This window comes from Equus asinus, chromosome 7 (genome assembly GCF_041296235.1).
Source record: "Equus asinus isolate D_3611 breed Donkey chromosome 7, EquAss-T2T_v2, whole genome shotgun sequence".
Classification (NCBI taxonomy): Eukaryota; Metazoa; Chordata; class Mammalia; order Perissodactyla; family Equidae; genus Equus; species Equus asinus.
Genome location: NC_091796.1, coordinates 37,366,864 through 37,389,160, shown reverse-complemented (window position 1 = coordinate 37,389,160; position 22,297 = coordinate 37,366,864). Strand labels below are relative to the sequence as shown.

Sequence of the window (22,297 nt, the reverse complement as noted above, 5' to 3'; positions counted from 1 at the left end):
GCATAGCTCTTAGGTATTGGTTTGGTTAGCATTGACCAGTAGTTTACATCCCTGGCTGTGCAGGAGAATCACCTGCGGAACTTTGACAAACACGGACGCCAGGTCCACACCCAGGACCAATTAAATCAGGTGCTGGAGGTGAGGCTGAAGGATGTGGGGAGTGGTGGTTTAAGGCTTCCTGGGCAATGATTTTCCCCTGCAGCCCTGCCTGGCAGCCCTGAGCAGGGTAAGTGCCTGGAACGCTGGCGACTAAGGTCATCAGAGGACACAGGTTCTTTTTGGGGTGCCGCAGAGGAGACACCCTGGAGAGGGCCAGCACCCTGCAGGGGGCCAGCAGCAAGTCCCCTCTAGATGCTGATTCACTAGTAGTTGGTAGAATTTACCAAGATGGGAAATTTAGTAAGTTGGAGGTTTTTTAGAAGTGTCAAAATCCTAAATGGTGAGAAAAACAGAACTAATATGCTGGAAGTATGCTCTGATTGCTTTAAATAATGCCCAAAAGTATATGTCTGATTTTTATGGAGTCACATCTGGGATGCCCGGGACTGCAGGTATATACAAACACCTATTAGAAGTGCTCCCCCTAGTGCCAGACACTCCATATTGCATCCCCGCAAGCTGCTTTGGAGTAGTGTTATGGAAATCTAGAATTTTGGAGCTGGGGGACTTTGGAGGTCTTCAGGTTAAACCCTTTATCTCTCAGATGACAGAGTTGAAGTCCAGAGGGGTTAGTTCACATAACAGCATCAACAAGAGCTGCTTGACCGTCACTATGTGGATTATATGTGCTAATCCATAACCTTGTTTCATCCTAACAACATGGGATCCAGGTTGGACTTATCTTCCATTTTACAAATGTGTAAGCTGAGGCTCAAGAGCCTGGGTAACTTGCACTTTTTTAGAGCTAGGAAATGGTAGAGGCAACATGAAAACCAGCTTCTCCCTTTCCAAGTTCTGTGAACCCTCCTTGGTGCTGCACTGTCCTGAGAGCAGAAATCCAAGGAACCATTGAGGCACCTGTTCTCTTCTTATGCCCTGAAGCTCATCTGTCTTCTCACAGCTGAGTGTGCCCATCCTTTAAGTTATGCCTCTATTGTCCTGTTCCACCAAAGCCTCTAATTAGTCAGGCTCCTACCAAACCCACCCTTCTCTGAATTGGGGCGTTTATGAGCTCCAGCCCACCCCGCTTGGGCTTAATTGCTCTCTCCAAGCTTCACGCCTCTTTCTTCTGTCACCCCAGAATACAGGTAAGCATTTGTGGGGGATGCCCCACGTGTATAACTCCTGTGCATCCCTCCCATAGGCCGGGGAGGAGCTGCTTCTCCCAGGGTCACTGTCAAGTGAGCCCTTGTCACTGACTCATGGTGCCACCCCAGGTCCCTGTGGGAAGAGCCAGGGTTCCATTGAGCACATGAGGTGAGCAGGATGGTCTGGTCACTGCTGAGCCTCTGGAGTCCATTTCTGGTTCGTTTCATTTCTGGCTCTGGGAGACCTTGGGGAGGCTGTGTGGTTCCACTGGTATTTCACTGGATGTAAGTCCTGAAAGATTATTATATAACAGATAGTTAAAATGACTGCTTTTCTTTTCATAGGAGAAATTAGGGGTCTGCCAGAAATTTTTAGCAGCTCAAAACTTGCTAATCTATTAAACCTTTCGTCATTCCTTTGGTTTCTCCTTATCTAAAAAAATGGGGGAATGTGGAACGGCAGAGATTGAGAGAGGCCAGGGAGCATAGGCGTAATTGAGGCCACAACAGCGGCTGCTGTGTTGGTGGCTGGTGAGGGACTACTTTTAACCCTTTAGTACAGGAATCTGGGATTTAAAATTTGCTGCTGGTGGGAAGGTGAAGGAATAGTCCAGAAACAAGTCAGTTCTGTGTGTAGCATCTGATGGGAGAAGAGGATGCAGAGAGCTTGGCTGTGTAATGTCCTGGTGGGAAGGTTCATCAGAAAGAACCACACCAGTGATCCTATTTTAGGGGCCCTGAGTGGAGGGCTCTCCCTCCTCTGCGAGTTACTGATGAAACTTGCAAGTGTTGAGAGAGGCCCTTAGGCCTGATTTATTTAAAAATTTATCTTGGGGACTTTTTTAGGAAACAGGCATTCTGGAGTGGAGAGAGGTTAGTAATTTTTCTAAGAGTGTTTTTGAAAATTTGCATTGCAAATACTGCTAAATGTCAGCAGGGGACTCGAAACTTTGACACCTTGTTGGAGCTCTTTGTGCTGATTAAATTCTTGTCTCCAGTCTCGAATTGGCAGCTTACTCTCCTTAATATTCATGCAGTAATCAGTGTTGAAAGAGTATTTCTTTGACAGTTGCCCTTGGGGAAAACTGGGCCTGGGCTTGTTATGTAGGGCGAACAGTTAAGTGGAAGAGAATAATAATAATAACACAGACTCCAAGGTCTCCACTTGGTTCCAAGAATGTCAACGTTATCAACCTCTTTTCAATATTTACTGCAGGCTTTGGTGAATAATGGAAAATTGGGGTTGGCAAGTCTATTTCAGAGTTAAGAAGAGTGAGTTTTAATGATCTGATTAAAATAACTTGAAATTCCATCTTTAAGATGAATTAGCCCTTTCCAGAAGATAAGGTTTTGGTGGTAGTAATGGTTGTTTTCCTCTCTGGAGATAACTTTGGGTTAAGGACTCTCACTGCCGATTGTCAGAGCCCCTACTGTGTTCTGGTTGAGAAAAGCAGGGTCAGTCTTGTGCTGCCATGGCCTCTGGGAAGAGCTGATTGTATCCAACAACACAGCAACATCTGTCTTCACTCCCAGTAGGCAAGTTGCAGGCCACCCTCCTTCTCTCCAAAAAAACCCCCCTAGCGACCTGGGTTTTGTTTGCAGCAAAAAATTGCCCTTGTAGTGAGGCAATTTTCTTTAATTTTTCATAGTCTATTTCTTCTGTACTTTTGGTTGAAATAAATCAAGGTTATTTGCAGTCACATTTTCAACTGGTAACGTATCTGATCTTATGGAATGGCTGTAGAATAGTCTTGCCTTCCTACTGCTTTTGTGAAAAGAAAAGCAAGAGTGGGAAAGTGTGATGAATAAGTCTAGAGATCTGATGTACAGGTAGGATGACTGTGGTTAATAATACTGTACTGAATTCTCGAAATATGCTAAGAGAGTAAATTTCAGGTGCTCTTATCACATACACACACAAAAATGGTAATTATGTGAGGAGATGATATGTTAATTAGCTTGACTAGTAATCATTTCACTGTGTCTATTATATCAGATCATCACATTGTACACCTTAAATGTATACAATTTTTATTAAAAACATATTTTAAAAAGTTCAGGAAAAGAGAATGATAAATGGTATACAACGTAAACAATGAATCTGGATAAGTGTATACAGGTAAAAAAAGAGTTCCTTGTAGTCTTCCTGAAACTTTTTTGTAATTTTGAAATTATATCAAAATTAAAATTTACCCAAAAATGCGAAAAAAAAAAAGTAGGAAGGTGATGTAGAAAGTTGCATTGAAATACTCAGACTTCACTAGGGAATCGTTTGTTTCATGGTGCAACTGTAGGGTCAGATAGGCAAGTGGATACTTAATTTACAAACCAAAGCCTTGTCTAGCAGATACAAAGGGCTGGGTTATAGTAAAACGTGTGATTTACCTATAGTTATAATGGTGCTTTTTTAAAACAACAACATTGTATGAACAATATTTGGCCTAAACTGGATAACTCCCTTAAGAAGTTATTGTAGCCGTTGAATCTCTGTGCCTGTTTACAGAATACATGTGACTTGTCAAATTGCTGTAATATCTAGTGAAAAGAAAGAATGGATGAGGGTTTGTTAAAAGACTACACAGGGCAGCAATGTTTACGAGCTCTTTGTTTAAAAAGTCAGGGGACTCTGCAGGGAAGGAATTACCTTTCAACTTCTTCCATGGCATTTTTGACATCTTTGGCCAAAAGAAAGGACATGAAGAAGCAGGCAAATAACCAATGTGAGATTGTTGTCTTGGATGTCTCCAATGTGTAAGAAATCCTTTTTTTAAAAAAATTACGTCTAGCTCTGGTTTGTAGAATGAATATATATTTTATATGTAAGGACTTCTCTTAAATGCAGGGTGACTAATTGAAAATTGACAGGCTTAGAATTGAAGCCCTTAGATGGTAGCAGGAGATTCACAGACACAGGAGCCCAGGTGGTCTGGGCGAGAAGCTAAAAGGTGATAGGTTGGTTGCGGATGTGAGGGTCCCTGTCCTTGTCCTGAGGCAGGAGGGATCCAGATGTTCAGCCTCGGCTGACCTGGTTAATGCTTTGGAAAATTCAGTGGTAACAATATCTATTGCGGGTTAGAAAAAGAGTAGATGTCAAGGGAGGGACACCAGGGAGGATCAGTAGTGGCTCTAACCCTGGAGACACAATGGAAGCTGGACCTGAGGCAGTGATGGAGGGAAGAAAAGGTGAATTTGAGGCCTGTTTCAGAGGAAAGATGGAAGGAACTAGGTGACTCACTGGAGGTGGAGGATAAGGGAAGGGAAGGAGTCTGGAATAGTGGATTCTAAACTTTTGTGGCTGGAGACCTACAGGAAAAACCCTCATATTTATGTGCAATAGAATAAAAAATAGAAACAATCCTTACATTAATAATTCAAATGCACTCTGTTTTCTATTCTGTTTTGTTTCCTGAAAAAAAAAAAATACATTGCTAGTCTGCCCTCACTGGATTGATTTCATAACCTACTGTTGATGTTTGAAAATTCGAGTATACAGTGAGCTCCAGTATCTAGCCTGGGTGATTGATTGGGTACTGTGTACTGTTAACAGGGCCCCTTAGGACCCACTGCCGTAGGCAGGGTGTGGGGTGATAAGTGTTAAGGTGGGGAGGGACAGTTACAACCCACCAGTCCTGCTTCTGGCTGAGCAACTGGGAGTTACCTGCTGTCCATGTTAGGATTCCTTTTAAGAGACCCTTGGAGTAAAAGGCCTCCAGCTTTAAAAAAGAAAGGAAAATAAAGAGGAAGGAAGGAAAATAAAAAGGAGGGTAGAAGGAAGAAGAGAGAAAGGATTGAAAACCATGGGGTTAGACTGTTGAGGCAAAGTTCTGAGTGGACCACCACCATAGGATTTGCTTGCTCCAGGCCACCTTCCATGTTGGTTGCTAGATTCTTATCCTAAAAACAGAGCAAGGAGGAGTTCTGGATGAGATGGAGGAAGCACACATGAACCTGTCTCTCCCATTAAATGCAACTGTAAACCTGAGAAAAATACATAACAACTGTTTGAGGACTCTGAAGAGTAAATAAATGGTAACAGACAGATTGAGGAAGAAGACTACAATTTGAAATAGCATTATGATGGTCCTTTTAACATTTTTCTTCTGGTGTTCCCTGGTGTGGACTCAAATCATCCTGAAATCCAGAAGTCAACATTGGTGTGGACAGATAGCGTTCCAGAAGAAGCTGTCTACTTCTGACTTGAGTAGGAGGAAAAGGGATCCAGACACTCAGAGTGCAAAAGCCCCCATGTTTCTTAGTCTTTTCTCTGTTATCTTGCACCCCTGCCCCCCAGGTGATCCCATGGTGAGAACAGCTGTGATAATAACATGAGAACAGCAGGGGCCTGCAGGCACCTAAAACTCCAAGGGAAAGAGGCATAAACTTTTGCTTTGATTTAGAGGAATTGTAGTCACAAGAGGGCTGGGATGAACTCCTTTTGTATTTTTTCCCTCTCTGTCTTCCCACTGCTTGGCCCCAGATGTGGACACAGTCATAGAAAGTAAGTGGCAGAGTAGGGTAAATAATGGCTCAGCTCTCTGGTAGAAGGACTAAGAAGGCAGCCCCAGGGAATCTACAAGTATCAGGGAGATAACAAAGAAGGAGCTCAGGAAAGTGACCTGCAAAGATTTTTACTAATCTCTGAGCTCCCCACAAACTGTACATGCATGAATCTGACCCTAAACAGCATGCCAAAGACTCTGAGAACCGAACAACAAGGTAGACCACTGTCCAGGTCCCAGACCAGCCACTGGAGGGTACACATGCAGCACCAATCCAAATGGCACAGCAAGGGCTTTGAAAACTGAACTGGAGTTGGAACCACAGCCCATGAAAGGCAGGTCAGAACTTGTGACTTGAACTGAACCAGGTTAATTTCCTGCTTAAACAAAAATGTCAACATTTTCCGTAATATTTAAACAAAACCCAGAGTCTTATAATTTTCAAAATGTCCGGGATATAAGCCAAAATTACTTGGCATACAATAAACTAGGAAAATCTCAACTTGCATAGGAAAAGACAAATCAACAGACCATGGGGCCAAGGTGACACTGATACTGGATTTGTCAAGTACTTTAAAGCAGTTCTTATAAAAATGCCAGTACTTTAAAGCAGCTGCTATAAAAAAGTAGGGGTGAACACTATTGAAATGAATAGAAAGGTAAAGTCTCAGCAAAGAAATAGAGGATATAAAAAGAACCAAGTGGAAAATTTAGAAATGAAAAATACAATAACTAAAATGAAAAGCTCACTGATGGGCTTGGTAGCAAATTGGAAATGATAGACCTAAGTTCAGAAGCACCAAGAATTATATTAAATGTAACTAGCCTAAACGTAGCAATTAAAAGGCAAAGATTATCAGAATGGATACATAAAACAAAACCCAACTAAATGCTGCTTGTAAGAAACTCACTTTAATTATCATGCTATAGGTAGTTTAAAAGCAAAAGGATGCAGAAATAAATGCCATGCAAATACTAATCAAAAGAGGGCTGTATTAGCCTTAGAGAAAGTAGACTTCAGAGTAAAGAAAATAGCAAGGGATAAAGAAGGACAGTATAATGATAAAAGAGTCAATTCCTCCAGAAATAGAAAACCTGTAGAGCTTCAAAATACATGAAACAAACACTGAAAGAACTGAAATAAGAAATGGAAAATCCTCAGTTATAGTGGAAACTTCAGTGTTCCTCTTAATCAATAGAACTGGAGACTGAAAATCAGCAAGCTGTAGAGAAACTGAACAGCACTATCAAACAACTAGTTCTAAGCGACATTTTTAGAGCACTCCACCTAACTACAGCAGAATACATATGCTTTTCAAGTGTGCATAAAACATTCTCCAAGATGACAATATCCTGGATCATAAAAAGATAACAATTTTAAAAGGATTGAAATCATATGATATGTTTTCTGACCATAATGAAATTTAAATCAATAGCAAAGGGATAAAAGGATTATCTCCAAACACTTGGAAATTAAACAGCATACTTTTAAATAATCCATATATTGAGGAGGAATTCTCAAATGGAAATTAGACAATATTTTTAACTAAATGAAAATAAAAATCAAAATTTGCGGCATGCAGTCAAAGCAATGCATGGAAGGAAATTTATAGCATTACATGCTTATGTTGGCAAAAAAGTATTCTAATCAATAATATAAACACCAACCTTAAGCAACTAGAATAAAGAAAGAAAAATATACCCAAGCAAATAGAAGGAAGGAAATAATACATTATAAATGGAAATGAATGAAATTGAAAAGAAAGAAAAAATAGAGTTGAAATCAGTGGAACCAAAAGTTCTCTGAAAAGAAAAATAAAATCAACAATAACAACAAAGAAAAAGACAAGACACTAATTGCCAACATCTGGAATGGTGGGTGGGCTATCATGACAGATGCCAGACATTAAATGAATAATAAAAGAATATTATGAACAGCTCTTCGCACACAAAAGTGACACCTTGGATGAAATGGCCCAATTCCTTAAAAACCACAAACTACCAAAATTCACCCAAGATAACCTGACTGCGCTATTACTATAGCTATTGTTAACTATGACTGTGAAAGAAATTTAACTTGCAGATGTCGTCTCCCAGAATTTATAGATTTAATGCCTTTCCCATAATACTTCCAGAAAGATTTTTTTTTGTAGAATTAGACAAGCTGCTTTGAAAATTGAGAAGGCCAGAGGACAAGAATAACTGAAACAATTTTGAAAAAGAAGAATGAAATTGTAGGAATCATATTACCTGATTATAAGACTTACTATAAAGCTATAGTAATCAAGATAGTGTGGTATTGGCAAAAAGATCAATGGAACAGAATAGAGAATCCAGAAATAGACTCACTCACACAACCATAGCCAATTGATTTTTTGGCAAAGTTGCAAAAAGCAATTAAATAAAGACAGGCTAGCCTCTTTAACAAGTGGTGTTAGGTCAATTTGAACATCTAAATAAAAAAAAACCTTCAAGCTAAAACTCATACTCTATACAAAAATTATCTCAATATTGATCGTATGTCTAAATATAAAGAGTAAAACTAAAATTTTTAGAAGAAAACATAGGAGAAAAAAACCTTTGTAACTTTGGGTCGGGCAAGGAATTCTTCCATCGCATCTCCTGACCAAAGCCCAGTGTGGTTAGCCGAGAGGTCTTACTCCCCGACTTCGTGTCTTTCAGATTTGTTCTCCACGTGCTCCTGTTCTGTAGATAATTGACACGACTTCAGGGAGGGAGTTTTTCTGACTAACGGTTATTGAACACTTACTGTAAGTCAGGCACTCTTCTAACTCAATCCCTGAAACACCCCAGCAGAATAGTTACTACAGTATAACTGTCTCACTTTTGAGATAAGGAGACTGAAGCACAGAAAAATTAACAAATATGCCTAGAGTGAATTCCATGAGTGGCAGAACAGCGAATGCCTTGGCAGTTACTTTTTTAGACCTTGCTGTTACTCCTCACTTTGTTCTGACATTCTCATCCTCCTCATCCTTCTTGAAAATGCAAATCACTAATTTTCATGGCTCTGGTGACCCATGCCACCTCCTGTTTTTTCCGAGTTTTATTCATAGGCATGCGTTTGGGTTGGTGGTTTTTTTGCTGTTGAGTCAGTGCGGTATCAACCCACTTGAATCTATTTAGCGCCATCTTGTGTCTGCACTGGGTTTTACAGGAAAGAGTGCTTCAGCATTAGAGCTAACGTGCAAAAGATGTACTGGGACAGCTTTTGATTACCAAAATATTATGACAAATCACTGTGGTCAGAAACTTAAATCCCATTAGACATGAGCTTCCTGGGACTTACTTGCTCTAATGTGATACGTTAAGGGAATCTTGGAGGGGCACAGATCATAGAGAGAGAACTTACAGAAATTCAAATTGGCTTTGAAATCTTCCTCTGCCTTCCCCCTTGGGAGCCATGCCCTGGCTTTGTGGGCTTTTGTATTACCAGAAGTGCTGAACAGTTGGGGTGGAGACCTTCATTGTTGGCTTTTCAGCCATGGGAGGAGGATCCCCTCTAAGGGATGTACCTTCCAGAAGCTGGAGAGTTTGGATTGTCTCTCCTCTGTACCGCAAAGCTGGTTTAGAAGATGCTAAAATCTGCCTCTGGATTTTCTTCTTCAACAGTGTAACTCGGAGTGGGGAAAGGACTGTGGTGCAAACTCCCCTGTCCCAGAGACTTGCCAGTTTGTTTTGGGAGGGGGAGGAGGAAACAAACAAGAAAAAGGAAAACGGGGTAAAATGTGCTGAACACTCAGAGCTCTTCCCTGAAGTGGGAGCTAGGGAGATGTGCACTGAGAGAGATGAGCTAGTAAAAAATTCTAAAAATCAAGATAAGCACCTAACACTTTACATCGTACTATCTTATTTTGTTCCTTTTTATATATTTGTTTTCTATTACAGAAGCAATAGATGCTCATAGTGAAAAGCTAGGGAAACAGAAAAAAGAAGGAACAAAATACATCCTAAGAACATACACCCAGTCATAATGCTTGATATTTCATGGGTTTTCCTTTTCTTCTATGCATGAATATTTGAATGTTTTATTGAATTATGTGAGGTTTATAATTTTATACTTCTTGATTATTTTATCGGAAACATTTTATAGATTAAGGCATAGCTTTGGTAAATTACTGTGCATGCTCAGTTCTAGAGCTATGATATAATATTCTGATATCATAGATGACGCTTCAGTGCATGTCTTTGGTTCATCTTTTTTTTTTTTTTAAACTTAGAGTTATTTCCTTAGGATAGATTCCTCAAATCTCAGTGTCTGGGGAAAAGCTTGGAGAGGCCTTTCAGGCTCTGAGTACAGACATGGAGGACCTATGGCTCCACTTTGGCTGCAAGTGGGCCCATCACTTGGTAGTGATGGGTTTTGGGGCACACTCCTTCACTTTGCAGAGCCTCAGTGATTTCCTCTGTCAGATGGGTGTACTAATACCCACTGCACAGGGCTGTTGTATTCATAACACACATAAAGTGCCTTCTCAGAGCTTGGCACACAGTAGGCACTAAATAATGATAACTATTTAGACAACAATTATAACACTAAATAGCCTTATTACAGGATTTGTGTCAGTTTGCCCTGCCACCAGCAGGCATTTGATACCTAGCATTTGATACTTGATCATTTCTTTTTAAAATACCTTTGCCAATTTAAGTGAAAGCGCTACCTCATTATTGTCTTAATTTACATTTTTTATTATAGTGAGAATGAACAACTTTGTGTGTTACCATAAACCAGCTTGTTGTCTCTCTTAGGATATGCTTTTGACTTTTTTCTCCTGGCATTTAGTATTTTCCTATCAATTTGTGTAAATTATTTATACAATAAATCATTTAATCCTTTATCATATTTGCTGTCATATGTCCATTTATCTAGTATTATGTTTTTATATCAAATTTTGATTGTTTTCTTTGTTACGTATTTCTCATTAAGATGAGAAAGTGGTTGTAATTGTGATTTCTTCATTTTAAATTCTGTAGGTGGATTTCTTTATTGGGTCTATAATATTACTTGCAAATAATGACAGTATTATGCATTCGTTTCTAACTATCCTACTTCTCATTATTTTTCACATCTTATTAAATTTGCCTGAAATTCTATGGCAGTGTTAAATAATCGTGGAATTACTGGGCATCTATTTTTAATTATTCCTGATTTTAATAGGAATGTCACCAGTGTTTCACCATTAAATAGAATATGAATCTGTTATTTCCAAAAATATACTGTTCATTGTGTCAAGGATATGTTGAGTTAATTTTTTTAAATTTTGAGTTTTTATGTATTTAGGAGCATAATTTCTCTCAGAATGATCATGTGGTTTTGTTATTTGACCTTTTGCCAAATAGGGTAATAATGAGTTTTCTAACATCCCACATATATTTGTGTGCTTGGAATGAGCGTTTACTCAGTATTTTGTGTTTTGCTCTTTTCAATCAACACCATTTCATCGAGACTGTTTCCTACAACCTACATGTAAATTTTGTGTGTAATGCATAGAAGAAAGAGTATAAGAAAATATATCAATTTATTGAGAATGATTATCTTAAGTTAAGGGATTGTGAAGTGTTTTCACTTCACTCTTCTGTATTTTCCAACTTTCTAAAATGAGATGTCCTACTGTTACCAGGGAGAAAAAACGTTGCCTAAAAATGTCAATGCCATGCCAATTAATTACGGTGAAATAAGATTTGAGGTCAGACATGATTTTAGGAAACTGACTTCTTTAGACTTCTGTTCTTTGTCTAGAGTCCAAATTATTTTGATACTGTAAGGGAGCTGAAGAAGTATAGTTAATATTTGTTTAAAAAAAGGTAATAACATGGTTTGTGTTTTCTTTTTGATGAATAATGACAATATGTGGTGACTGTATTTCCCTTAACTAAGAATTTAGGACTTGGTGCCTGACAAATAATTGTTTTCATATTCTCTGACATTTTTTTAATGTGAAAATGTTTGAAAAGAATTACAAATGATATTTAAATACCAACTTATCCTTTATTTAAGGGATTAAAATTGTTTCAGCTCAGGGTGGTTCCATGGAATCTGGGACCTGCCTGACCACAGGCTGGGGCACTAGACAGGTTGCTTTTGGAAGCTTCATTTGTCCTCTTGGTCCCAGCGGGAGTCCACAACCCAGACACCATCTCGTGGATGTCTTTGTCCCGTCTGGGTCTACACACAGATATAGAAACGTAAAAACATGCTTTTATACATCAAGACACACAGAAACACAATCAAGGGATTTGGTGCCTTAATTGCAACTCCCAGATGCCAGGAATAGCCCTTGTTTCTTCTGCTGTAGTCAACACTTTCACTCTGAAATGAGATTTCACTAATTTCAGATGTTAGGAATTCTCTTCAGATTTGGTTCTTAACACGCTGTGTACCTGAGGTATGAAAATCTCCACTGACATTATGATCATTGAAGATTATATTTACATATAAAACCGTAATGTCTCCTTGCTTCTTTTTCTCTTCTTTTCTGTAGCTTTGGGCCAAATTATGTTGTACGTGGATGGAATGAATGGAGTAATAAACCACAATGAAACCATTCAGTGGCTGTACACTCTCATTGGGTCAAAGGTAAGAGAGGATCATGGCTGACATTTTCTTCAGTTTGAGTATCACACACCTTTCTTTTTGTTACCCTCTCTGAGATGGTTCTGCAGAGAGAAACCCTATTTGTTCCAGCCCTGTCACAGCACAAATGAGGACTGTTATTTTATAGATTTTAAAAAACACTCAAATTGCAAAAAGCATATGAATTTTAATGCCTTTTTATTTTTTCTTCTTTTAAGATTTAATCAAAAGCTTTCAGCATGTCTGTTTTTTAATGTTTAATTAGAACATTATACCGTAGATATCATATCAATCTTACCTGCTGTATTTCCTGTTCAAGATGATCAGTTAGTTAAGTACATTTTTGTATATTGTACAAATGTGTATTCCTATATATATATGAAAGAATTTGAGACTGCCTTTCAACTCTACCATCAATTATAAAGGTAATCAATATTTATTAAAGATTTACCAGGCACTGTAGTAGGTGCTTTACAAGCATTATCTTCTTTAATCCACATGAGACCACTATAAGGTCAATAATGTTATCCCCATTTTGTAGTTGAGAAAATAGAGCTTGGTTGTGGGAATCTGTCTAAATTCCCCCATGGACCTTGGCATGTGTCTGACCAGCCATGGCTGCGAGGTCCCCACACTCTGGAAGCGCTGCCCCAAGGGAGCAGCTCCACCCCATCACTTGAGGTGTGCCAGAAGCTGGGCGAGGCCCTGGTTGGTCCTCTCTGAATTCTCAGCTGGGGCTGTGAGGGACCTAGCTGGAGGGGCCTTTGGAAGATGGAGTAAGAAGGGATCCTGTCCTGAGCAGGTAGAAATGAACCAAGGTTGGTGTGTGGTCAGCTGTTGGGGTGAAGGTAGGGTGGGGCCTCATGGAGATCACAGTGACTGTAGTGGGCCACAGGGTCAGGCAGAGGACAGTCTCCAGGGCCTGGATGAGGAATTTGAACCTAACTTAAACAGGTCACAGAATCAACACAGCTTTCTGGGGTCCCTGCAGGGAGAGCATGTGGTCAGCCCATACTGTTGCTGACCCCTGTATTCACTGCTACCCCCACTTTGGCGAGCCCGCTAAGGCTGGCGTGCACCAGCATCATGCTCCCAGCAGTGAGTCACATCCCTTAGTCTTGCCTGTTGCATAACCTGCTTCCCAAGGCCTCTACTGTACTTCAGGAGCGCTGAGCCCTGATTTGACTTGGTGATGAGAACAGGTCTGGTTTGAGGCTGTATCTTCCTTTCAGACTTCTAGAGTCCTGGTGATTGTGCCTTTGTGTGGGTGGGCAGGCCTACTTCTCTGTGGATGACCCTGGTGTGCAACACCCATTGGGTCCTAGGTCCTTAATTGACCCTTATATCTTCCTCTCAATTTTCCTTTTCTCGGTATTATTGATGATAGCATTTTTTCCCCATTTCATAATAGAAACAGCCATAGTTTCTCTCAGGAGACTGAAAATCTTTCCTCCTTCTTCTTTTTTTAAATTTGGCTTTGTTTTCTATGGAAAATGGAAATGACTATTTTCAAACTGCTGTAGGTGACCTTAGAAGCTGAGTGAAAGTCTGGGCCTACGAGGTTGCTTTAGCCAGGCCAAGGGAAGATCTCTATCTCATATCCTGTTTCAGTGCTTTCTGTTTTTTCCTTCCTTCTGCTGGGGACCCTCCCCAACTTCATGTTCATTTGGAAGCTGTTCCCTCCCCAGGGCTCTCTGGATGGTCTCGAGGACCCTAAATGCTAGGGAGATGGGAGGAGATTTTGCTGTAAAAACTGACTTTTGGTATATGTCACAGCTGAATAAAGAAATATTTATACCTTTATTACGGTCATGATAAAACACCAACAACCAACTTTCTTTCTGAAAGGAAATAAAGCCTAGTGCGCTTACCATAGGAAAAGTGACAGTCTTTTAGCTCATCATCAGAAGGGGAATAGTCAGGAGGGCAAGATCCTGTGGTGGGGTGGGAGAAGGGGAAAGAAGATACAGAGAGAAAAGGCACAAAGAAGAGAAGAGGGGAGATGGTACAAAGTGAGAGAAGAGACCATGGGGGAGGAAAAGAAAGACAGAAGATGAGAAAAAGGAAACAGGCCCGACTGAAATGTCTCTCTCTGCTCAGTAGGTGGGAGGAAGGCTCGGAGACTTTGCTGTTGCAACAGCGTCCTGTCGGTTTTTCTTTGGCACCTTTCTGTAAGGAAAACAACCAAAAAGGAACACACAGGAGAATCCTTATATTGCATTTCTAAGTATCATGGAGAAAGCATACAATTAAAGGCTCTCAAGAACGAGTTCATAGGGACTGTGCTTCCCCAGCCTCCTTTCCCTGTGCAGCAATGCAGTGCTCAGGACCCTTGGCATCTCTCCTGGAGCCTCGGTCTGAGATGGGCATTTGCTCCTCCCCAGCCACTTGTGGCATCAGCATTGGATCAGGGCTGGTTTCTTTCTCCATCTTTCATTTTCCCAAAGGAAGATCCATCATAGTCTCTGGCTCCTGTGTTCAACACTGGGCCAGTCACCATAAGGACAAGAAAATAAAGCCAAGGGCCAGCCTAAGCTTTGGAGCTTACGGTGTTGTTAGAAGGGACCGTGGGTGATGCCCGCATCCCATGTCCACTCAGTATAATGTCAGAGAGAGGTCTTCCAGGGCCCTGCAGGGGGTGCTTGGTTCCAGGCTAGTGACTGGAAGTCAACAACAGCAGCAGCCACCAAGTTTATATTCAGTGTAGTTCTAATGAAATCACTTTTTACTTAGAAAACCAACACAGTGTCCCCTGATACTCCCCTCTCACTGCTGCATGTCTGGATCATAAGAAATCTGCAAGAAGAATGATGGATGCACTAACCTAAAACCCTTAGATTTTGAGAAGGAAACATCTGTCCACTCCTTAAACATACAGATGGGGCAATATGGCCACAACAGTTTTCCCAGTTCAAATTAAATTAAGAAATTAGGAAAGTTAGGGCTCCTGGGGGGTTTATTTCCACTAAGAGTCAGATTTCTCTGAACCTAAAAGGTTTACCTTGAAATCCTGTTGCTTTTTCCTTAAATAGGCAGAGAGTTGATAAATGAAATCCTGGGTTAGAGAAACCTTGTCATTCTGTTTTCATAATTCTCCCTTTTCGTTTCATGAAAGCACTGGAGAGAGGGCAGATTTTGCAGCCTGCCAGAGGGTCATTATGCAATGCGTATTTGCAGATATTTGAGACTCCTAGACAGAGGAGAAAATGTTGCATTTGCAGCCAAATAATTACTTTTTAAAAGAAAGAAAAAAGTGTTTTCAATAAAGTGTTTCATTCTATTTACAAAAGCCCATCTTGAAATTCCCCAGTCAGAGGTAAGAAGTAGATGCCCATCCCACAACCTCTCACACGATCTGGATTTTTTTCTCTTCATACATCTGGAAGTCTAATTATTTGGGGTAAGATGATTCAGCTTGTACCTCATGGCCTTTTGTCACCCTAACACAGAAAGCCTGTCTCTTGGTGTCTGTATGGATCCCCTTCTGGCCATGGAGGCCCCGGGGCCGTGTGACTAGCAACACCCCACCTCCGTGGGGGTTCTCCAGGGACACCTCCTGACTCTGTCATGGAATCTGCCCTCTCTCCAGTGCTGTCCACCTCGGCTCACCTGCTCTCTCATTTTGAGGAATATTTTTCTGTCAGCCCCATGGAATCTAATTCTTCCAACTGCGCCCCAGGTTGCTAATCACAGATCTGCAGTCTTCCTTTGTATTATGTAGGGATGGTGATGCTTCCCTACTCCCATCCAGCCCCAGCTACTTAACCCTAGCAGAGGGGAGCCGTGGCCACAGCCCACCTTCACACATACACTGTCTCTTATACACACTAGAGCGCCCATGCTTCCCATTCTCTCTCTCTCTGTCTCTCTTTCTCTTTCTCCCTCTCTCTCTCTCTCTTTCTCACACACACACACACACGCACACACACACACACACACACACGCACATGGGGGACACTGCTGAAAGTTTCTAGGGCGGTGAGATAATAAGTAACTATGGTTTGTAGAACCGGGTGGCAGGGGGAAGGATTTGATTGACAGGGATGGGAAGCTAGGGGGCTAGCACAGTATCAAAGCTGTGGGGTGATGAGGCCTGGTCAAGAGTTGCAGTGGAAATAGAGAATAATGGAAATGTGGAGACTTTTGAGAAATAGCTTCCTAGGATTGTGTTTCTGGACATGGTAAAATAAAAGCAAGAATCAGAGATAGCATCACAGTTTTGAATCTGGGCAGCTAGGAATACAGCATTGCCTCTGGCAGGAGTAGAGAAGTTGGAAATGGGAGTTTGTTGGCCGGAAAGCTTTGACACTGCTTTTGAGAGGAAGGTAACATTCCCAAGGAGAGCTAAGCGGGGGGCCTCATTGGTGCCAGGTGCTCTGGGAAATGCTGGCTGCTTGAGGAGGAGAGGAGATTCAGTGCGCCGTTTGGTCTCAGAGTCACTGGCATGTCACTGCTCTGTGATCCACTCAGATTACCTACATGGGTGAGATCTGAAATGATTGTTGAGTTACATGATATAAAATAATAGAATCATAGCCCTGAAGAGATGACAAAATCTTATTAGAGATGTTCCTGACATTCACCAACCGAATTCCTAATACTTCTGGAGGCACAGTGAACTCCGTTTCCCTCCAACAGCCATTGTTGGACACAGGAATGGGTGGAAAGCCTTCCTACTGGGACCTGCATCCACCTCTCTGTCACTAACCAGACACTGTGCACTGCTTTCTGGAGCAACACACACACACTTCCCCAAGAAGCTCTTTCAGTATTTCAAGGCAATTATCATGTCATCCTATCCAGGCTAAACTCTGTGGTTTCCACAGATGCTCCTTGGGGACGTAATTTTCAATTCTTCATCATACTGTTTGCTAACTTTTCCGTCCATCCAGTACAAAGAATAGCAACATGGGAGCCTCCTGGCATCCAACATCATTTTTTCACAAATCCCACCTCTGATTCATTAGGTTCTGAGCAGCAGCTCTGGGTGCTGGCTCAAGTCAAACTGATAATCCGCCAAACCTCCCAGGTGTTTTTTTCACACATCCACGTTTGCCATTTTCTTCCATCCTGCATCTCTGTGATTGACTGTTGTGTACCTGAATGCAGGGCTTTGCATTTTTTCCCATTGATTTCAGGCCAGAGTTCCAGCCTCAAGATAATTTTGAATTTTGCTTTGGCCATTCATCATGTTAACTGTTAATCCTAGTTTTATGTAACATAAATTTAATAAGCAGAGCTTGTGTGTCACTGACCAAAATCTCGGCAGAGACAAGGAACGTGTGAGCCAGTGCAGCCTGCAGGTTGACACTGATCAGTCGGGGTATTTAGGACCATTTTGGTGCAGGTAGTGGGAAGGCACCTAACTCTGTGGTCATCCAGCCTCGTTCCTTCATTGAGTTCACAAGGCCTTCCCAAAGTCAAGGTACAATGCTTCTGGTAGTAACTCTGGAGCTTTGGGGTCCAACACACCTATCTGATCCTTTGGGTAGATTCTTTTTTCATTTATAAAATGGAGGTAATAATCTATAAAATTGGGATAATAATGATGAAGAGTATGTAAAACACTGAGCATTGTACCTGCACATCAGTGCCCAGTATTGTGAGCTAACAACTCTTTTCCCACAAGTTCACCAACCTCCTACCTTCTCTTAAAATGAGAGAGGCACTCAGCTTGCCAGGACCTGTGCACCTGGAAACTGCTAGTCCCAGGTGTTTTCCTCTCTTTTCTAAGTGCTCATGAGACATTCATCCAAAAATCCTCTGGAGCATATTGCCAGGGATCAATAGCGGGTTTGATAAAGTGGAGGATGTAATTTTTGGATCTCATCTTTAATCCTTTTCTGAAAATTGGGAGAGTTAACTGTTTATAAACTTTTGGCAACTCTTCTGTTCTTTGCCTGTTGTCTTAAGGATTACTAATTATATCTTTGCCTTGTTTGAAGTGCCTGCATCGTAAATTCTCAGAACATCAAATATGCTCGGTTATTCTTGGTAGTATTATGAAGGATTGCTTTAATTAACACATTCAAATGTAAAAAATGAAATACAGTTTCCATCTTGATAGGTGTAATTATCTGCTCCTGTTCCCAGTCTACTGGAGCATCAGATGTGTTATCATTCTGGGTACATAATTTCCCAAGGTTTTTAACCCATGCGTCTTTAGATCTTCACATTAGAAGGTAGAGATTGTGTGCCTTCATTAGAATCATTTTACCTTCAATAGGATGCTCATTAAGATTTTTTTGCTCCTGGCCCTGCCCCAGTAGTAGCCTGCTGTTACTTGTGGTTACCTGCTTGGTGCCTGCTAGCCTGGGGATGGTGGAGTGGGGTTCCTCTGTCATCTTTGTCCTGTATTAGTCTTAAGCAGGGTTAATGTCCCTGGGTCTTGGGGCTCGGTGCTCCTGTACCTCCCTCAGTAGTGGGGGACCTCTAAAGGTCTGGGCTCAGAATGGTTTCCTGCCCCAACCCCAGGAGCACGGAGTTTTGTTCTTTTCCCTTCTCCTACAACAATTATGCTGCAGGGGCAGCAAGATTTACTACCCTTCCCTGTGGCTTATGAGTTTTGTCTCATAGAGGAGAAGGTTCTGGGTGTGGTTTCTGCCTTTCCAGGTGGTGTGGTGGCTGCTCCCCTCCTCCTGTAGGGGTGTTGCTGTTGTGCTAGTTGTTTGGCTGTGCATCCCCAGGCCTGCACCGTGGGAAGGCTTTCTTAGATCTCCAGCCCTGCCCCCGATTTTCCCATGAGTGCCATGAGGGTCACTGGAGAGCGCCTGCGAGTGGATGCTGAATCCCCATGTGTCTATAGTTCCCAGAGGTTCCGTACTCCCATGGCAGCCCATGCTTGGTCTTTAGCAATTTGTTAAAACTATTATCTGAGTTTGTCTTACTGCTTGGTATGGCGGCTCCATCTTTCTCCCCTGCTCTGCCTCAGGTGGGCCATTGCTGGTGTCCAATCTTTTCTTGGTGGAAGGAAAGCTGCCCCTCCTTAGGTTTCAGGCTACTTGGTTGACCTGAAACCCCAGCTCTCTAATGGGCTCAAGAAAAGTTGTGATTTTAATGATCATTTGGCTTTTTCTTGTTCTATTTGGAGTACACTCTTTGTAGCTTTCTAAGCAGAAGCCAGAGGTCCAATTTTCTATATTTAAAACACTTTAAATATATTAAATACCGTGAGACCTACTCAGCCAATGAATACTAATTGGATGTTTGTGTTTAATCCTTCCAAATTACTTGAATTAATACGTATTTTATTAATAAAAATTTGGATTAAAACTAACTTTCATGATGCAGTTAATGTTAACAGACTGAAGAAAAAACATAGCTAAAGTTTATTGATATATGGAATTTTGATATTAAAAGACCCTTTTAAAACTTTCACTGAATTTTTTATGATTATAAGAGTAATATAGTCTCTTTGTGTAATATTTTAGAAATACAAAAAAGTAAAAATCAACTGAAAGCAACTACATAGATATAAAGATTAACATTTCCTTCTGATTTTTCTTTGAATTTTTCTTACGTAGTTAACTCTAAATATATTATAAGCATTTTCCTGTTTTATTACAATATTTTAAAAACATAATATTTAATGCCTGTATACCAGTCATAGAAATGTGCCATAATTCATTTGGCTTTTTTCATATTGTTAAATAATCAAATTATTACTGACTCTGTGCTAAATTTAAAGAGCCGCTTTGTTTCTAATTTCATGAAAATATATTTAGTGAATGAAGTTGTGTTTGAATTTTTCCCATGTTTATCAATGTTTCATTAGGTAAGATTTTTAATATTCCACAAGTTTTAATGGCATGTCAAGTAATGTTTGTGTTAGAGATACAGTGGGCGCAAAGAGCCAGCTTCTCCTTTAGGGCTATTGCCGTTCTGCTGGTTATTTGACTATGTACACCCAGAAAACAAGTTCTCACTTATTTGGTTTCTTGGATGCCCCATATGAGGTTAATCTCAGTAGAAGAAAAAGAAAAGAAAAAAAAAGTTGTTTTACTAGTCATTGTTTTAGGAAGATGTCAGAAGGAGAGACCAGAAGTTCAAGTCAGAGCTTGGAGGATCCAGCATGCCGAGGGGACCCCGTGGTCCAGGATGGGTCTCCAGCCACAGGGCTTGAACAGCAGTTTCTTCAATCCGCTCTAAGATGATCAGCTTCAAAGAGCTGATTTGTGGTAGGAACCACAACTCTCAAGAGGCTCATTGATAAACCAGAACGGCGGCTTACTACTTTACATAGACAAGATCCCCATGAACTTGAGAAACAGGAGCAGGGGTGGGATTTTGACCCTTCTTCCCTTTTAGGGCATGTGGCCAAGGAGGAGCAGCTGTGTTCTAGCAGCTGGAGAGAGTAGGAATGAGTGGTTCTAATGTGGAAGAACATTTGCGGTGATGCAAAAATCCAGAGTAGCCAGTGTGCTCTTCCTCCAGAAGAGATGTTCGAGGAGAGTTGGATGGACAGGGGCACTGGAAGAAGCATAGGCTCCTGGAGCCAGCCCTGGAGTGGCCCTGCAGGCTCAAGTTTGTCTTTGCCAGCACTGCTAACCCCCATGCCCCATGCCCCATGCCCACAGCCTCTCTCCACCTGCCAGCACTCACCTTCTAACCCTTCTCCACCCACTCTAAGGAGATGTGAGCTGGCTGCCAAACTCTTGCTTAACAGCGCATTCACCATTCCTGAGGTTTAGCTGTTGTCTACTATCATGTTTCAGGCTGGGATTTACTTAAGAAAGTTCTTTAACCTTGGTTATTGCTCAGAAAAGAAGCTTTGTCACATTTCCCCAAGGCTTAAGTTTTTGCACCAGAGGGAAAGCTGGGATTCCCTTTAGTATAGTAGAAAGAATCAGACTGGCCTGTTCTGTGAGTTCCTCCAGAAATTAGCTGTGTGACAAGCTACATAGCTTCCTACAACATGAGATTTTGCATCTGAAAATGGAGATGTCCATAACTGGAAAAGCACCCACCCTTGTTGATTTCCCTCCTTCATTTGGCAAATACCATCAAGGTCTTCCTTAAGGCAGGCTTTCAGCACAGGGTTTTTGGTATTCCTTAGTTAACAGTAACAGAGTGGATTTATGTTACCTATTATCAACTAACTCTTCATAATTATATTGAGTATCTTAAGGGAAAGTTAGCAAAGTGAATATTTTCTGTTCTTGTCCACTTTTAGTTATTATTCTTTAAAGAAACCTCCAGCTAAGCCCCAGAATTTTATCTCAATAGAAGAAAATGTCAATTTGTAGCATTATTTATTATTTTGACACATCTTAATTATTTTTTTTAATAATCGGCTGTATTTTACATTCTGCAAGATTTCCTATTCACTGACTAGTAAAAACTTAAGGGATTCCCTTACATTACTCACAAAGTTGGTTCCCTTTCTGCAAATTGTATCAGGTCATAAGCAGGTCAGCTGTCAGGCCCTGAGGCCATAACACATGGATTTGGTGCAGGTGACTTCCTGTCCTGGCAGATGTGCCAATCCTGGTGTCTATGCTCCTCCCCCATGGGCACCTGAAAGCCAAACCCAGAGTTCTGTACTCAAGTTGTATATTTGGTCCCATACTTTATTTCCGATAAGACCCACATCGTTTTGCAGACAACATCTCGGAAGGGGAAAGATTCAGAGTCTCAGCTATCTACTGGACTGTTTGATAACCAGTTACAAAGGCTTTACAGCTCATTCTGAGCTTCTTGCTCAGGAATTCTGAGCTTAAGGAATATGTCATTGGAATAAAGTGTTTCATTGAGAAGTTCTTAAAGATAAGTAACTTAAGTCACGTGAATTTTTTTGTTGTGGTTAAAATACTCAGCATATTCTTAGTTCTGGTAGGCTTGTGAACAATGTGACAAAGCTTTATAGATGAAGTTATCTTACCAATTTCTAATTCAGTTTTAATAACTAGCATCCACTTCTATAACATATTTATGCTATTTATGCTTTTTTTAGTGGA

General features: G+C 41.0%; 1 protein-coding gene across 22 annotated transcripts in view; it reads left to right on the top strand.

The window, feature by feature from the left end:
- The window catches only part of FHOD3 (formin homology 2 domain containing 3), a 455,279-nt gene that overhangs the window by 258,082 nt on the left and 174,900 nt on the right, over nucleotides 1-22,297 (top strand). For all 22 annotated transcript variants that reach the window (XM_070513157.1, XM_070513160.1, XM_070513168.1 and 19 more), the window contains one exon: nucleotides 12,250-12,344. In XM_070513157.1, the coding sequence (XP_070369258.1) occupies nucleotides 12,250-12,344 (95 nt within the window). The remainder of the gene's footprint in view (nucleotides 1-12,249; nucleotides 12,345-22,297) is intronic.